The sequence below is a fragment of the Pristis pectinata genome, chromosome 29 (genome assembly GCF_009764475.1).
Source record: "Pristis pectinata isolate sPriPec2 chromosome 29, sPriPec2.1.pri, whole genome shotgun sequence".
In the NCBI taxonomy this organism is placed as follows: domain Eukaryota; kingdom Metazoa; phylum Chordata; class Chondrichthyes; order Rhinopristiformes; family Pristidae; genus Pristis; species Pristis pectinata.
Window position 1 is genome coordinate 2,850,330 of NC_067433.1, and position 14,814 is coordinate 2,865,143.

The 14,814-nt window shown below is 48.9% G+C and overlaps 1 protein-coding gene across 1 annotated transcript in view; it reads left to right on the forward strand.

Moving 5' to 3' along the window:
* Window positions 1–14,814, forward strand: part of ikbkb (inhibitor of nuclear factor kappa B kinase subunit beta) — a 100,857-nt gene that overhangs the window by 64,221 nt on the left and 21,822 nt on the right. Inside the window, exons 8-11 of the mRNA XM_052041249.1 lie at window positions 3,698–3,787; window positions 4,677–4,801; window positions 12,542–12,649; window positions 13,640–13,769. Coding sequence (XP_051897209.1) covers window positions 3,698–3,787; window positions 4,677–4,801; window positions 12,542–12,649; window positions 13,640–13,769 — 453 coding nt within the window. The remainder of the gene's footprint in view (window positions 1–3,697; window positions 3,788–4,676; window positions 4,802–12,541; window positions 12,650–13,639; window positions 13,770–14,814) is intronic.

The following is a 14,814-nucleotide window of genomic DNA, read 5'->3' on the forward strand; positions in this document are numbered from 1 at the left end:
AGGTGGGGAGTCTAGAACTAAAGGACACAGTCTCGGGTTAGGGGATGAGGAACCTCTTCACGTGGAGTGCTTGGAATTTCTGGAATTCTCTAACCCAGAGGGCTGGGAATGCTCACTCTGTATTCAGGGCTTGGATCAGTCGTTTCCTGTACATCAGAGTAATCAGTTGGTGCAGTGGTTGGTGAGGGGAGATGGTTTTGAGAGAGGTCAGCCAGTTTATTGAATGGTGCAGTGGACCCAAAGGGCTGAGTGAACTACCTGCTCCTATTCCTTGTTTCTTACCATTTCTCACAAAATCTACAATTCCAATACATCCAATTCATTGTTTTTGTAAATGTACCCCTTAAATATTCTTGGGTTCTACAATTTTGAGCTTCACTGTTTAAGAAAACTTATTTTTATCTTTTGTGATGGTGCCATGTAGATGGCTTCACGTTCACCAGCGCTAAAATCCCTCTGGCCAATTGTGTGTCCCTGCACTGTCATGGAGTGCTCCAGGTCCCATTGTGGTTCAGGGGATCTGTCACAACTATGTACAAGGGCCTCATTTCGTGTGCACCTGAAAGAGGAAGCCTCTGACCTGCTGCAGTACCCCAGTGGAGTGCTGGTTTGCATCATGACCTCAGTCCTCTGCACTGAGCCACAGCTGGTGCCTGGTGGCTCAAACCCTGGTGCCCACAGAGCATAGAACAGTACAGCACAGGAACAGACCCTTCGGCCCACAATGTCGAATTAAACTAAATCTCTTCTGCCGGTACGTGATCCATATCCCTCCATGCCCTGCATTTTCATGTTTCAAGTTTATTGTCAAGGGCACACATACCCAGGGTGTAAGTGCCATGAAAATTAGCTTTTTGCAGCAATAGCACAGTGCATTACTAGATGAGGACAAACATGTTAACATAAACTTAAATTAACATAAATTATGCATAACTTGCACAACATTACAACATCAGTGCAAGTTGAGGGAATATAGTCCAAGGTAGTGTTAGGGTTTTTCAGGTGGGTTCAAGAATCTGACGGCAGTGGGGAAGAAGCTGTTGTTGAACCTTGAGGTGTGGGGTCTTCAGGCTCCTGTACCTCCTGCCTGATGGCAGCATCGAGAAGAGGGTACGGCCCAGATAGTGGGGGTCCCTCACCTTCCTGAGACATTACCTCTTGTAGATGTCCTCGGTGGAGGGGAGAGCTGTACCCATGATCAAACTGGCTGAGTCCACCTTGTGTTTGATGGATACCATCATGTGTCTATCTGACAGCCTCTTAAACACCACTATGGTATCTTCAGTCTGCCTAGCAGCCTGTTCACTGCACCAGAAAACTTGCCCCGCACATCTCCTTTAAACTTTCCCCCTCTTGCCTTAAATGCATGTCCTCTAGTAATTGACATTTCTACCTTGAGGAAAAGACTCTTGAGTGTCTACCCTATCTATGCCTCTCATAATCTTATAAACTTATAGGTAAATCTGATAGGTCTTCCCTCAGCCTTTGCCGATCCAGGGAAAACAACCTGTTTGTCCAAGCTCTCCTTGTAGCCCATGCCCTCTAATCCAGGCAGCATCCTGGTGAACCTCCTTTGCACCCTCTCCAAAGCCCCCACATCCTTCCTGTAATAGAGCGACCAGAACTGCACACAATAAACCCATCTGGAAGGAGTTCCCGGGCCCGCTCTCACCTTTCCATCGTTGGTGCCAGCAGGCAGTGGGTTAAACCCACACCACAGAATCTTGGGCAGAATGTTCTGTGTGGTCGGGAAATGCTGTGTGACTTTGCTGAATTTTTTTTTGGAAGATGCTGGGTTTATGTTTCTTGTCTTTATGACCCAGAGCTGACGTTTTTGTGTTATCAGTTGGTGGGCACCGTCAACAGAACAGTAAGATCTACTTCCTTCAGCCCACAGCTCCCAGGAGTGAAGTCATAAATAAAATCTTCCACTGTGGCTTCCAATAATCTGTGACATTCATTGGCTCAAAAATGTACATCCTTGATAAAAACCGGAGATCCTTTTATTCCAACCTCTGTTGCCAATTCTTTATGAAAAGCTTTTTGAACTTAGAACTCAAATGTTCTCTTGTCTTTTGTCCTTGCTCTCCTGGGCATTTCCTGACACCACTGCGCACTTGGCCAAAGCCTTCAGTATTCAGACTTCTCTGACCTTCCCAACTGCCCCTGCCCTACCCCATTTTCTTGTCCTTTGCCTGGTACCTGTTGTCCAGTCTTTTCCTCAGTGCCCTGCCCAGGTCATACTAGCCACCTAATCTACCTGCGTTGTCTCCCCACATCTGCTACACTCAAACCTTCTGCCCTGCTTGAAGCCCCCTGAGATTTCATCAGGAGTTCAGGAGGCTGAAGAAACATGGGGTCCTTACTGCTCTTTCTACTTTGTGCTTTGGTTTTTGTTCATTTCTCCCCAGCTCGGGGAGACACAGTGATGAAGGTAACACACGTGAAGAAAGGTTTTGTGTGTGATCAGTTCTGTTTTTGGCAAATCATGTAGTACGTTTCCCATGTTATGCTTTAAGTCAGACAGACAGTCCTGAATCACCCTTCAACTATTTGGGGGGAAAATGTCTAACTTACTACTGACCTCCAAATATTTGTTACCTCAAAATAGTCTCATGAACTACACTACTCTGCAACTAAACTGCACTGCAGAATGGTAATCACACTACATTAGTTGTGCCTTGACTCACTGAACTAAATATACTACACAACACTGCAATAAATACATGAACCTTAATGTACTGTACTAACTAAGCCATTGCTAACCACAACTGCAAGTCACTTACTACACCAGTATAGAGTGCAACCCTGTTACATTGGTGTTTTGGCGATCCTGTGGGTATTACCATTTTCCCCAAGACTTTATTTAGTCCAAGGTCACTGGGAGGCAGTAATATTCCCAGTGGAGACCTCTGACAAGGGCAGTACCGAGGAGGGAACAATAGATTCTGGAAAGGGATTGGCAATGCAGTGCTGGGGATCTGTTCTATGGGATACAGGGACGGGTGGAGAGAATGGGGTGGATGGTGAGGAAGTCTGAGTGTGTTCTGCACTAAAGGAGGGGTCCAGGAATTGGGTAAGTGTTAGTTTCATTTACAATGCAGGTGTTTGAATGTTGTCCCATGTTGTATCGAGGTAGCACTGCATTTATCGTCCCATTACACTGCTACATTTCACTATCCACTCTATGTACATTAGACGTGAGTCCATTCTAGTACACTACACCAACTACACTGCATTCCTAGTGCTGTAAATACACTAATCTACACTATGAAGCACAGTTCTCCACCACAGTAATCAACCTTAATGCACTAGTAAGTGCTTAACACTAACTACAGTAAATATACTAAACATGCATTCAAAATTACATCATTAGTAAAATGCACTAACTAATTACATTGGACTAATTGTGTCAACTACATTGAAGACCCTACAGTACACCAGCTACCAGCTGGTGAATGAAACTGTGCTGTTCTAACCATAGCACACTAACGACACAACAGATGCTCTAATTAGTGTACAGTACACTGCACTAATATTAGCTTATAAATACCTCCTACTGCTTTTCTGCAGTCACATATACTCCTTTCTCCCTGTACCAGTGTGGGACCCAAGCCCAGCATTTAAAACAACACACTGATCATTCCTTTGTGTATTTCTGGGTTGGAAAATATTCCTCTTTTTACTTCCATACTAGTTAATCCACAAAATCATTGACCTGGGCTACGCTAAAGAGCTGGATCAGAACAGCTTGTGTACATCCTTCGTTGGAACTTTACAGTACTTGGTAAGGCCCTCTGTATCACTCTTTATGCCTTTGAACAGGAGATGATGGTTCTGAACTGCTTAACACTAAGTCAAAGGAAATAATCTTGGATGGGAAGAAAACTTTTTGCTGATTGTTGAAAAAGGATACAGGGTGCTCCAGTTGGTAATTGGTTTATTATTGTCACATGTACTTAAGTACAGTGGAAAAACTCTGTTTCACCGCATCAGTACATCGAGGTAGTACAAGGGAAAGCAATAGCAGAATGCAGAATAAAGCGTAGCAGCTGCAGAGAAAGTGCAGTGCAGGCAGACAATAAGGTGCAAGATCACGACCAGGTAGATTGTGAGGTCAAGAGTCTACCTTATTGTTCAAGAGATTCGTTCAATAGTCTTATAACAGTGGGATAGAAGCTGTCTTTGAGGCTGGTGGTATGTGCTTTCAGGCTTTTGTATCTTCTGCCTGATGGGAGGGGGGAGAAGACAGAGTGCCCTCTCACCTCCCAAAAGCTTGCGGGTTGGTGGGTTAATTGGCCACTGTAACTTGCCCCTGGTGTGTAGATGAGTGGTAGAACCTGGGGGAAGTTGATGGGAATGTGGGCAGAATGTTAGAGGGAGGAATGAGAATGCTCTGAGAGCTGGCATAGACTGAGTGGGCTGAATGGCCTCCCATGGTATAAGGGAGTATAAGGTGAAGTCACATGGAGCATAAACCAGATGGGCCAAATGGCCTGTTTTAGTGTAGAGTGCTTTGTATAGTCCTATGTGAAGTGCCGGGTTCAGTGTTCAGGGTTGGGATGGAGCACGGAATGGGGTCTGACAAATCGCACAACGACTGAAAGGGAAAACTTTGCTTCCTGGGGTTCCTTTTCCTGTTGACGGTGCTCGAAGGTTGCATTGACTAATTACAGGCCCCGGAACTCCTGGAACAGAAGAAGTACACCGTGACAGTGGACTACTGGAGTCTGGGAACGCTAGCCTTTGAATGCATCACCGGATTCCGGCCTTTCCTTCCCAACTGGCAGCCGGTAGCCTGGTAGGTGCAAGGGGCTGAGGGTGGGGAACCAAGCTGCCCCGCGGGGTGCGGACCAAGGTGTCCCGGGGTGGGGAGCAAGGTGTCCCCCGGGGGGGCGGGTGGGGGGTGGGCAGGAAGGTCCCAAGGACTGCGAATTTGGAACAAGAAACGGGACTGCCCGGGCGATCTGCCTACAGGAGCCACAGGACACATCTGTCGGGAGAGGGTTATGTCTGGGTTAGTCTGGATAGTCTGTGTCCAGGAGTTAATGCTGGATCTGACCAAATGGTCTGGCAGTCGACCCATTCAACAACAACGTGCAGTTGTGAGGTGCCTTCAATATTGTGAAACATCCCAAAGTTCTGCGACTGAGAGTTAGCAAACACGATGGGTACTCAGCCGCGAAGTGTGAGGGCAGGTGACCAAAACCTGGGTGAAACGGGGAGGCAGGATGCTGTGATATAAAGGAGAAGGGAGGGGGAGGGAATTCGCAGAGTGCAGGGCCCAGATGGCTGGAGAGACAACTTCCCAGGGCAGAGCAACTAAAGCAGTGGCTGCTGAAGTGGGGATTACAGAGGGGGAGGTGTAGGGGCTGGAGGAGGTTACAGAGATGGGGGAGGAGTGTTGGGGCCAGAGGGGGTTACAGAGATGGGGAGGGGTGTAGGGGCTGGAGGGAGTTATAAGGAAAGGGAGAGGTGTAGGTGTTGGAGGGGTTACAGAAATGGGGTGTTGGGCTGGAGGGGGTTACAGAGATAGAGAGCAGTGTTGGGGCCAGAGGGGGTTACAGAGATTGGGAGGGGTGTATGGGCTGGAGGGGGTTACAATGATAGGGAGGGGTGTATGGACTAAAGGGGTCCAAAGGGTTAGGGAGGAGTGTGTGGACTGAAGAAGATTTCTGCGAGGGAGGGGTGAGATTGTGAAGGTTTGACAAAGAAGGCTGGGGATTTTGGATCAAGGTTATCCAGGAGCCGTGTCGGTCAGTGAACATGAAATCTGAGGAGTGAGTGGTTACAAAAAAACAGAGAATACTGGAAACACTTCACATCCATGAAACATTTCAGCACCTGAAACAGTCACTGTTTCTCCCTCTTCAGATGCTGCCTGACCCACTGAGTGTTTCCAGTATTTTCTGTTTTTATGCAGGATTTCCCGTGTCTACATTTTGCTTTGATTTTCGGGGTTTGGTGTGAGTTGTGCTTCTAGCAGAGTGTGGTCGCAGAGAGCCATCCTGCCTCACCCCACATGCCCTGGTCCTGTACTCTGTACTCCCACAGTGATCCCACAATTACAGGGATCTTCCAGGACCACTCCCGTCCCATGAGGTCCAACAGGTAAAACTGTTTTCCTTTTGTAAACCCTGTGTTTCGCTTCATCAGCCATCTCAGATTGCTTTAGTGTTTTGGGGATGGAGTGGTTGTGGCTGAAGCTTCTCGAGGTGTGGACGAGGGTCTCGCCCACAAAGGGGCTGAACCAGCTGCAGGGGAGCAGGTTCATTCACTTGGGAAAGGGATGTGGGTGTCGCTGGCAATGTATTGCCATCATTAACTCCCCCCCAACTCCCCCAGGTGAGGACGCAGTTAATTGTTGACTCCAGTGTGGACCAGGAGTCAGAATCAGGTTTATTATCACTGATTTATCTGATGTAAAATTTGCTGTTTTGCGGCAGCAGTATAGTGCAAAGACATAAAATTACTATAAATTACAGAAATAAATAGTGCAAAACAAAATAATGAGGAGGAGTTCACGGACCGTTCAGAAATCTGATGGCGGAGGGGAAGAAGCTGTTGCTGAATCGTTGAGTGTGGGTCTTCAGGCTCCTGTACCTCCTCCCCGATGTAGTAACGTGAAGAGGGCACATCCCGGGTGGTGAGGTATCACATTTAGGTCAGGTCAGCAGATTTCCTCTCCAGGAGGATGTTTATGAACCAGATAGATTTTTATAACAAAACTAAAGTTTCATGGTTATATTTACTGTAACTTTTTTTTCAAATTCCAGATACTTTTAAATTCCCCAGCAGGCAAGGTGGGATTTGAATTTATCACTCTGGAACAAATGTTCAGAAGTTTGGTTGTCAGCAACTTAACCGGTAAAATAGTTTGCCTTGGTGAAGGCGTCAATGTATGGTCCAAAGGTCAGCTCCACAACAAACGTGACGAAAGAATGATCCGGGAATGAAAGGCAACATATGAGGAGCGTTTGATGTCTCTGGGACTGTACTCGATGGAGTTCAGGGAAGGATGAGGGGAGGGATCTTATTGAAACCTACAGGATACTGAAAGGCCTGGATAGAGTGGACATGGAAAAGATGTTTCCATTGGTAGGAGAGTCTAGGATCCGAGGACACAGCCTCAGAATAAAGGGACGTCCCTTTAGAACTGAGGTGAGGAGAAATTTCTTCAGCCAGAGGGTGGTGAATCTGTGGAATTCGTCATCATGGAGGGTGGTGGAGGCCAAGTCATTGGGTGTATTTAAGGCAGAGATTGATAGGTAATTGATTGTTAAGGGGTTAATGGTTAAGGGGAGAAGGCAGGAGAATGGGCTTGAAAAAGTATCAGCCATGATGGAATGGCAGAGCAGACTCGATGGGCCGAATTCTGCTCCTCTGTCTTATGTTCTTAACATCAAGGTTGCGGACCACTGTGGTGTTCAGTGAGATCTGGGTGTTCTTGAACTGAAAGTTATAGAAACATGGAAAATAGGAGCAGAGGTAGACCATTCAGCCCATCAACATGATCATGGTTGATCACCCACTTCAGTATCATGTAATAACTCTCGTCGAGTTTATTGTCACGTGCACAAGTACGGTGAGGTATAGGTACAGGTACAGTGAAAAACTTGCTTGCTGCAGCATCACAGCCACATAGGTACAGACAACACACGGAATATAAATTATACAAGACAGTGAAGAGAGGCAGAGAAAAAAACACTGTGCAAAAACAAGACCTTAGTGCAAAAGAAAAAATCACAATCAGAGAAAAGTCCACAGTGGTGCAAGAGGTGGTCTGTAGTGTTCCGTTGCTGGGGGAGGATTAGGGTTGTGCAGGTTGGTTCAAGAACCTGATGGTTGAATGGAAGTCGCTGTTCCTGAACCTGGTGGTGTGGGACTTCAGGCTTCTGTACCTCCTGCCCGATGGTAGCTGTGAGAAGATGGCATGGCCCGGATGGTGGGGATCCCTGATGATAGATGCCGTCTTCTTGAGGCAGTGCCTCCTGTGGATGCTGTCAGTGGTGGGGAGGGCTTTGTCCGTGATGGACCGGGCTGTGTCCACTGCTCCCTCCATATCCCTTAGACAGTAAGAAATACATTTTCCTCCCTTTTGGATGTATTCAGTGACTTGGCCTCCACTGCATTCTGTGGTGGAGAACACCACAGGTTCCCACCCTCTGGGTGAAGAAACATCTCCTCAATTCGGTTTCCTGTATCCTGAGGCTGTGATCCCTGCCTCTGCACTCTCCAGCAATCAGCAACATCCTCCCTGTGACTTGTCTGCCAGGTCCAGTTACAGTTTTACAAGTTTCTACGAGATCCCCTCTTATTCTTCTAAACTCTGCAGAAGGTACATCTAATCAACCCAATCCCTCAACAGATGTCAGTCCTGCCATCCTGGGATCTAGTCTCCTAAACTTTGGCGGCAAGAACATCCTTCCTCGGATAAGGAGACCCAAACTCCAGATGGGTTCTCCCCGAAGCCCGGTACAGCTGCAGCAAGACGTCTTTGCTCCTGATACCCATGTCCTCTTGTAGTGAAGGCCAATGTACCACTTACCTTGCTAACTGCTCTCTGTTAGGAAGGTAATTGGTACGTTGGCCCAGGTCTCATTGCACCTCGTACGTCCCTGGTCTAGAATCACTCTGATGGTAATCTGTGTTTCAGCTTCTCGAACCAAAATGGATAATCTCACGTTTATCCAGGTTATTCCTCAGCCACACAAGTGCCCACTTGCTCAACCTGCCCAAATTGCCTTTGTGTCTCTTTGCATCCTCCTCACAGTTCACACTCCACCAGTATTGTGCCATATACGGACCACATTTAGTTGTCTCATTCAAATCATTGATATATCTTGTGAATAGCAGGAGTCCAAGCACTGATCCCTGTGGCAGTCCATGAGTCACCTCCTGTCCCCTAGGAAAAGATTCATGTATTCCAAATCTCTGCTTCCTGTCTGTCAACTAATTCTCAACTCATCCCAATCCCTTGTGATTTAATTCTGTGCACTAACTTCTTATCTGTGACCTTATTAAAATCCCCCTGAAGGTCCAAATATGCCATGTCCACTGGCTTTCCCTTATCGAGTCTACTGATTACATCCTCAAAAATAGACTCTAGTAGACGTGTCGAGCGTGATTTCCCTTCGTGGACCCATTTTAGTTCCATCCAACCTCTTCATTCTTTCCACCTTTTGTAAGAGATTTCTGGCATTTTCCAGTTGCTGATGTTAGGCTGACTGGTCTTTAATTCCCTGAATTTTTTTCTTCCTTTTTGCTTTGAAGGTTACATTTCCCACCCTTCAGTCTGCAGGGATTGGATGACCACCAATGCATCCATTCTTTCTTGGCCCACTTCCTTTAGTACTCAGTTAGCCCAGTAATTTCCCTAGCACTATTTCTTCAGTACTGAGTTTCCTCAGTCCCTCCCTCTCAGGGTTCCCCAACATTTCTGGGAGCTTATTTCTGCTCTCCTATGTGAAGACTGAGCCAAAATGTGTATTTAATCTGCCATTTCTCTGTTTCCATTTGTAAGTCTATGTTTCTCAGCCTACAGTTCGACCTACCTTTGCCCTCAACAACCTTTGGCTCTTCACACATTTATAGCAGCTTTCAGTCTGTTTTTATGTTCCCCGCCCATTTACTTTCAGACTCCATCTTCTGTCTCTTAATCGTTTTGTCCTCTGCTGAATTCTAAACTGCTTCCAATCTTCAGGCCTGCAGCTTTTTATGGCAATGTTATACATCTCCACTTTGGATCTAACACTGTCCCTTACTTCTTGTGTAAACCATTTGTTTTAGTTCTCTTCTGTGACTTATTTTTGCAACAGACTGTGTAATGATTGTAATTCCATGAACACATGTTGGTACAGTGAGTAATTAGGAAGGCTAATGGTATGTTGGCCTTTACTGGAAGGGAGTTCAGGAACAAGACTATTGAGAAGTTTTGCTCCAGTTATATAGGGTTTCGATAAGACTGGATCTGGAATATTGTGTACAGGTCTGGTCTCCCTACCCAACGATATACTCACAATAGAAGGAGTGCAGCAAAGGTGCATCAGGTTGATTCCCAGGAAGGTTGGTTATGAGGAGAGATTAAGATCTGCAGAGTTCGGAAGAACGAGAGGTAATCTCATTGAAATGTAGGAAAGTTGATGTTACCCCTGGCTAGTGTCTGGAGCCAGGGGTTACCGTCTCAAAATAAGAGGCTGACTATTGAGGACAGAGATGAGAAGAGATTTCTTCAGCAGGATGGTCATGAATCTTGGCATTCTCTCCCAAAGAGGGCTGTGAAGGCTCAGGCACTGAGTATACCCAAGAAAGAGACAGATACTTTCCTTGGATATTATGTAAGTTGAAAGAAATAGATTTGGTGAAGGAAAGTAGCACTGAGGTAAAAGAATAGCCTTGGCCTTATTGAACGGTGGAGCAGGCACAAGCGGCCTACTGCTTTTTTTCTGTTGCTGTTGGGTTCTTGTGGGCGAGCCTCACCCAGTTACCCCAGACGGCTGGGGTTTCACTCAAAACCAATCAATGGATTTCTGGTCCACTCTTGCTCCTATTCCATATATTTTTATGGAAGGGTTATAGTCACTGGAGTCCGTCACTGGGACTAATGGCGATGGGTTTGGCCTTCCCAAGATTTAGTGGAGGAAATTACTGCCCCCCACAACCCCCCCCCCCTCCCCCAGCACTGGACATTGGATGAGGACTCTGACGACGTGGCCACAACAAGAGGGTGGGGTGATGGCGGTAAGTGAGGAGGGTGTCTGGACTGTGTGTGTGGATTACGGCTGTGCTGTAGGTGTTGCTGAGCAACAACGTAGATGAGAAAGAGGAGGGAGCTAAATACAAAAATAAAAGTGGGTAGAACCACTGCCTCAAAGCTCCAGAGTGCCGGGTTCGATCCCGACCTCCAGTGCTGTCTGTGTGGAGTTTGCACGTTCTCCCTGTGACCACGTGGGTTTCCCCCGGGTGCTCTGGTTTCATCCCAAAGATGTGGGGGTTGGTGGGTTAATTGGTTGTTATAAAATGGCTTTAGTGTGTGTGAGGGGAAGAATCAATGGCAAGGTGGGGAGTATAAAATTAAATTAGTGTAGGGTTGGTGTAAATGGGTGGTCGCTGGTCAGCATGGACTCAGTGGGCTGAAGGGTCTGTTCCTGTGCTGTTTCTCTCTATGACTTGAGGGAGATGCAGTGATTCCTTGGCCACGGTTGTTTGGATACAAATGGCTCTGGGTGGGTGAGATCCCCACCCCAATGAACAACTTGGTGTTTAAATGAGTTAAGCACTTATACAACCCAGGCCCATCAGGACTGGAGCAAGTCACAAAGGGAAGGATTAAGCCTTTCTCACAAACCATCAAAGAGGTGAGACAACAAAATGGTGAAGTAACACTGAACGTGGAAAGAACCAGTAGACAAGGTCGGTTAACAAAATAAATAACAGCGATGATAAAGGAAAATCGATCAACCGTATGATGGTGATTCAGCTCTGACCACTGCCTGCTTTTGGCTGAGTTGGCTGGTTGAATTGGTTAGTTGGTTAAGTTGATAGATTTGGTCGGTTGGTTGAGTCAATTAATTTGGTAGGTGGTTTATTTGGTCAGTTGGTTCATTTGGGAGGGATGGTTGATTTAATTGGTTTGTTTTGTTGATTGGTTGAGCCAGCTAGATGGATTGGTTGAGATGAGCATTTGGTTGATGTAGTTGATTTGTTTATTAATCAGTGGGAGGTTTGCTTGCAATTGAATTGGAAAGAAAGAATGGATCCAGGAACAACTTATTTAACAAAATATGACATAAAACATGCCTTGCTGTGGAGCGATGAGCTGTGTGAGGTGAGCAGAGGGAAGTCTCCACACTGAGGATCCTCAACACACATCGGGCATCACCAGGGTCTGTCTCCTGTATCTGGGCATCTGCCAATCCTCGAAGAGCAAATACAGTGTTGCTCCGTTGGAACTCACTACTTTATTCTGCATTCTTATTGTTTTCCCTTGTACTACCTCAGTGCGCTGATGTGATGAAATGATCTGTATGGATGGCAGACAAAACAAAGTTTTTCACTGTACCTCGGTACGTGTGACGACAATAAACCAGCTTACCCAGTAAATTGTGCAGCAGTGTGCTCTGTCGCGGATGGGATTAAACTGCAGTTCAGGATGTCACTGTCTCCTGTTGGAACGGGCCAGGGGAAATCATTTAAAAATTTCAAGGCTGAATTATGTAGTTCTGGACCGTTGCCAGGTGCCGGGCCGTTGCTGGGCGCTGGGCCGTTGCTGGGTGCTCGGCCATTGCCAGGCTGTTGCCAGGTGCCGGGCCGTTGCTGGGCGCTGGGCCATTGCTGGGTGCTCGGCCATTGCCAGGCTGTTGCTAGGTGTTGAGCTGCTGCCAGGCGCTGGCTGTTGCCGGGCGCTGGGCCGTTGCCAGGCGCTGCACCTCCACGTGAGTCGGGGCCGCTTGGTGTGGTTCTGCTCCAGGGTTTCAGCAGTGCCGTGTGTTGTACCTGTCCGGTCTGGCCCCTCTTCACTGTCGTTCTCCTTGCTCCACAGGCACAGTAAGGTGAAGCACAAGGGCGACCGGGACATTATGGTGGTGGAGGACATGAATATGGAAGTGAAGTTTTCCAGCCAGCTTCCTCAGCCCAACAATCTGAACAGGTGGGGAAGGGGGCGAGAGCTCCTGGGCCAGCCTTCTGGTTATGTCAGGGGCTGCGCGCGGACACCCCTTGGGTTAACTCCCCCTGCCCTCCCTGGCCCAGGAGAACCAGCTCCAGGCTGCTGCTCTTTGCCTCACTGTGGCCTCGTTGTGTAACACAAGCAATTGAGCCATTTAGTTAGGGGCTTCCCACAGGGTGCCCAAAAATCTGCCTGATTCTAGTGAAAGGACCCTTTTAGTAATGTGGAGAGCAGGGGCCAGGGAGGGCAGCTAACGAGGGCAGCATGTTCCTGTGACTGTGGCCACTTCTGTCTCCTGTCAGCAGGTGGGGGCAGCCAGGAAGGGATTGTGAGTGGATGTTCTCCCCAGCGATAGAACAAGAACAGGCCCTTTGGACCACCATGTCTGTGCCAAACGTGATGCTGAATTAAACTAATTCCCTTCCAAATGTACATGAACCATATCCCTCCATTCCCTGTATATTCATGTGTCTAACAATCGCCTCTGTCGTATCTGCCTCCACCACCTCCCCGGCAGCCTGTTCCCGGCACCCACCACTCTATTTAAAAAAAACTTGCCCCCACACATCCCCTTTGGACTTTCCGTCTCACCTTAAATGAATGTTCTCTAGCACTTGACATTTCTACCTTGGGGAAAAAGATACCAGCTGTCTACTCTATCTGTGCCTCTCCTAATCTTATAAACCTCTATCAGGTCTCCCCTCAGCCTCCGACGCTCCAGAGAAAACAACCCAAGTTTGTCCAACCTCTCCTTATAGCTCACGCCCTCTAATCCAGGCAGTATCCTGGTGAACCTCTTCTGCATCCTCTCCAAAGCCTCCACATCCTTCCTGTAATGGGGCGACCGGAAGGGTCAGGGGCTGGGTATATGGGTGGGTGGGTAACCCGGGGGTGGACCCTGTGTGGGTGCCGGCCCGTGGGTGGGCAGGCAGACACAGCTCCGGCCCTGATATGCCCCTTGTCCCCCCGCAGTGAGCTGGTGGGTCCCATGGAGCAGTGGCTGCAGCTGATGCTGAAGTGGAACCCGAAGGAGAGGGGCGCAGACCCTGTGTACGGCCCCAACGGCTGCTTCAAGGCACTGGACGGCATCCTGAACAAGAAGGTGGGGAGAGCCGGGTGTGGGGGGTTGGGGTAGGGAGAGCTGGGGGTGGGGGGTGGAGAGAGCGGACGTGGGGGGTTGGGGCTGTTAGGGTGGGGAGAGCCAGGTTGGGGGTTTGGGATGGGGAGAGCTGGGGGTGGGGGGTTGGGGTGGGGAGAGCCAAGGGTGGGGGGTTGGGGTGGGGAGACCAGACATGGGGGGGGTGGGGTGTTGGGGCTGTTGGGGTGGGGAGGGTGGGGGGTTGGGGGGGTTTGGGATGGGGAGAGCTGGGGGTGGGGTGTTGGGTGGTTGGGGTGGGGAGAGCTGGACATGGAGGGGTGTTGTGGGGGGTTGGAGTGGGGAGAGCTGGGGGGTGGGGTGAGGAGACCAGACGTGGGGGGTGGGGTGTTGGGGGGTTGGGGTGGGGAGAGCTGGACATGGAGGGGTGTTGTGGGGGGTTGGGGTGGGGAGAGCTGGGGGGGTGGGGGGTGGGGGGTTGGGGTGGGGAGACCAGACGTGGGGGTTGGGGTGGGGAGAGCTGGACATGGAGGGGTGTTGTGGGTGGTTGGGGTGGGGAGAGCTGGGGGGTGGGGTGTTGGGGGGTTTGGGGTGGGGAGAGCTGGGGGGTGGGGTGGGGAGACCAGACGTGGGGGGTGGGTGAAGGGCCGGTGAGTGGTGCGTCCTGTGTTCACACTGTGGTCTCCTCCACACTGGTGAAACCAAACACTGACTGGGTGACCGCTTTGTGGAGCACGGGGGAGACCCTGAGCTTGCTGTTGCTGCCTCTTTAATTCCCATCCCACCCCCACCCTGACCCACCGGTCTGTGACCTCCTGCACTGTCACAGTGAGGCCCAACACAAGCACCTCATCTTCTGGGCACGTTGCACCTTCCGGACTCAATGTTGAATTCTACAACTTAAGGTAATTGATTTTTCGGTCTGTATCAGTCGTCCATCCCTGATATTTGGCTCGGACTGGGTTTTGTTTCTCTGTGAGCAGCAGATGTGCCCAGCCTGACCTGCCGGGTACGTCTTCCTGCTCTGCATTTTACATCTCCTACATTCTTT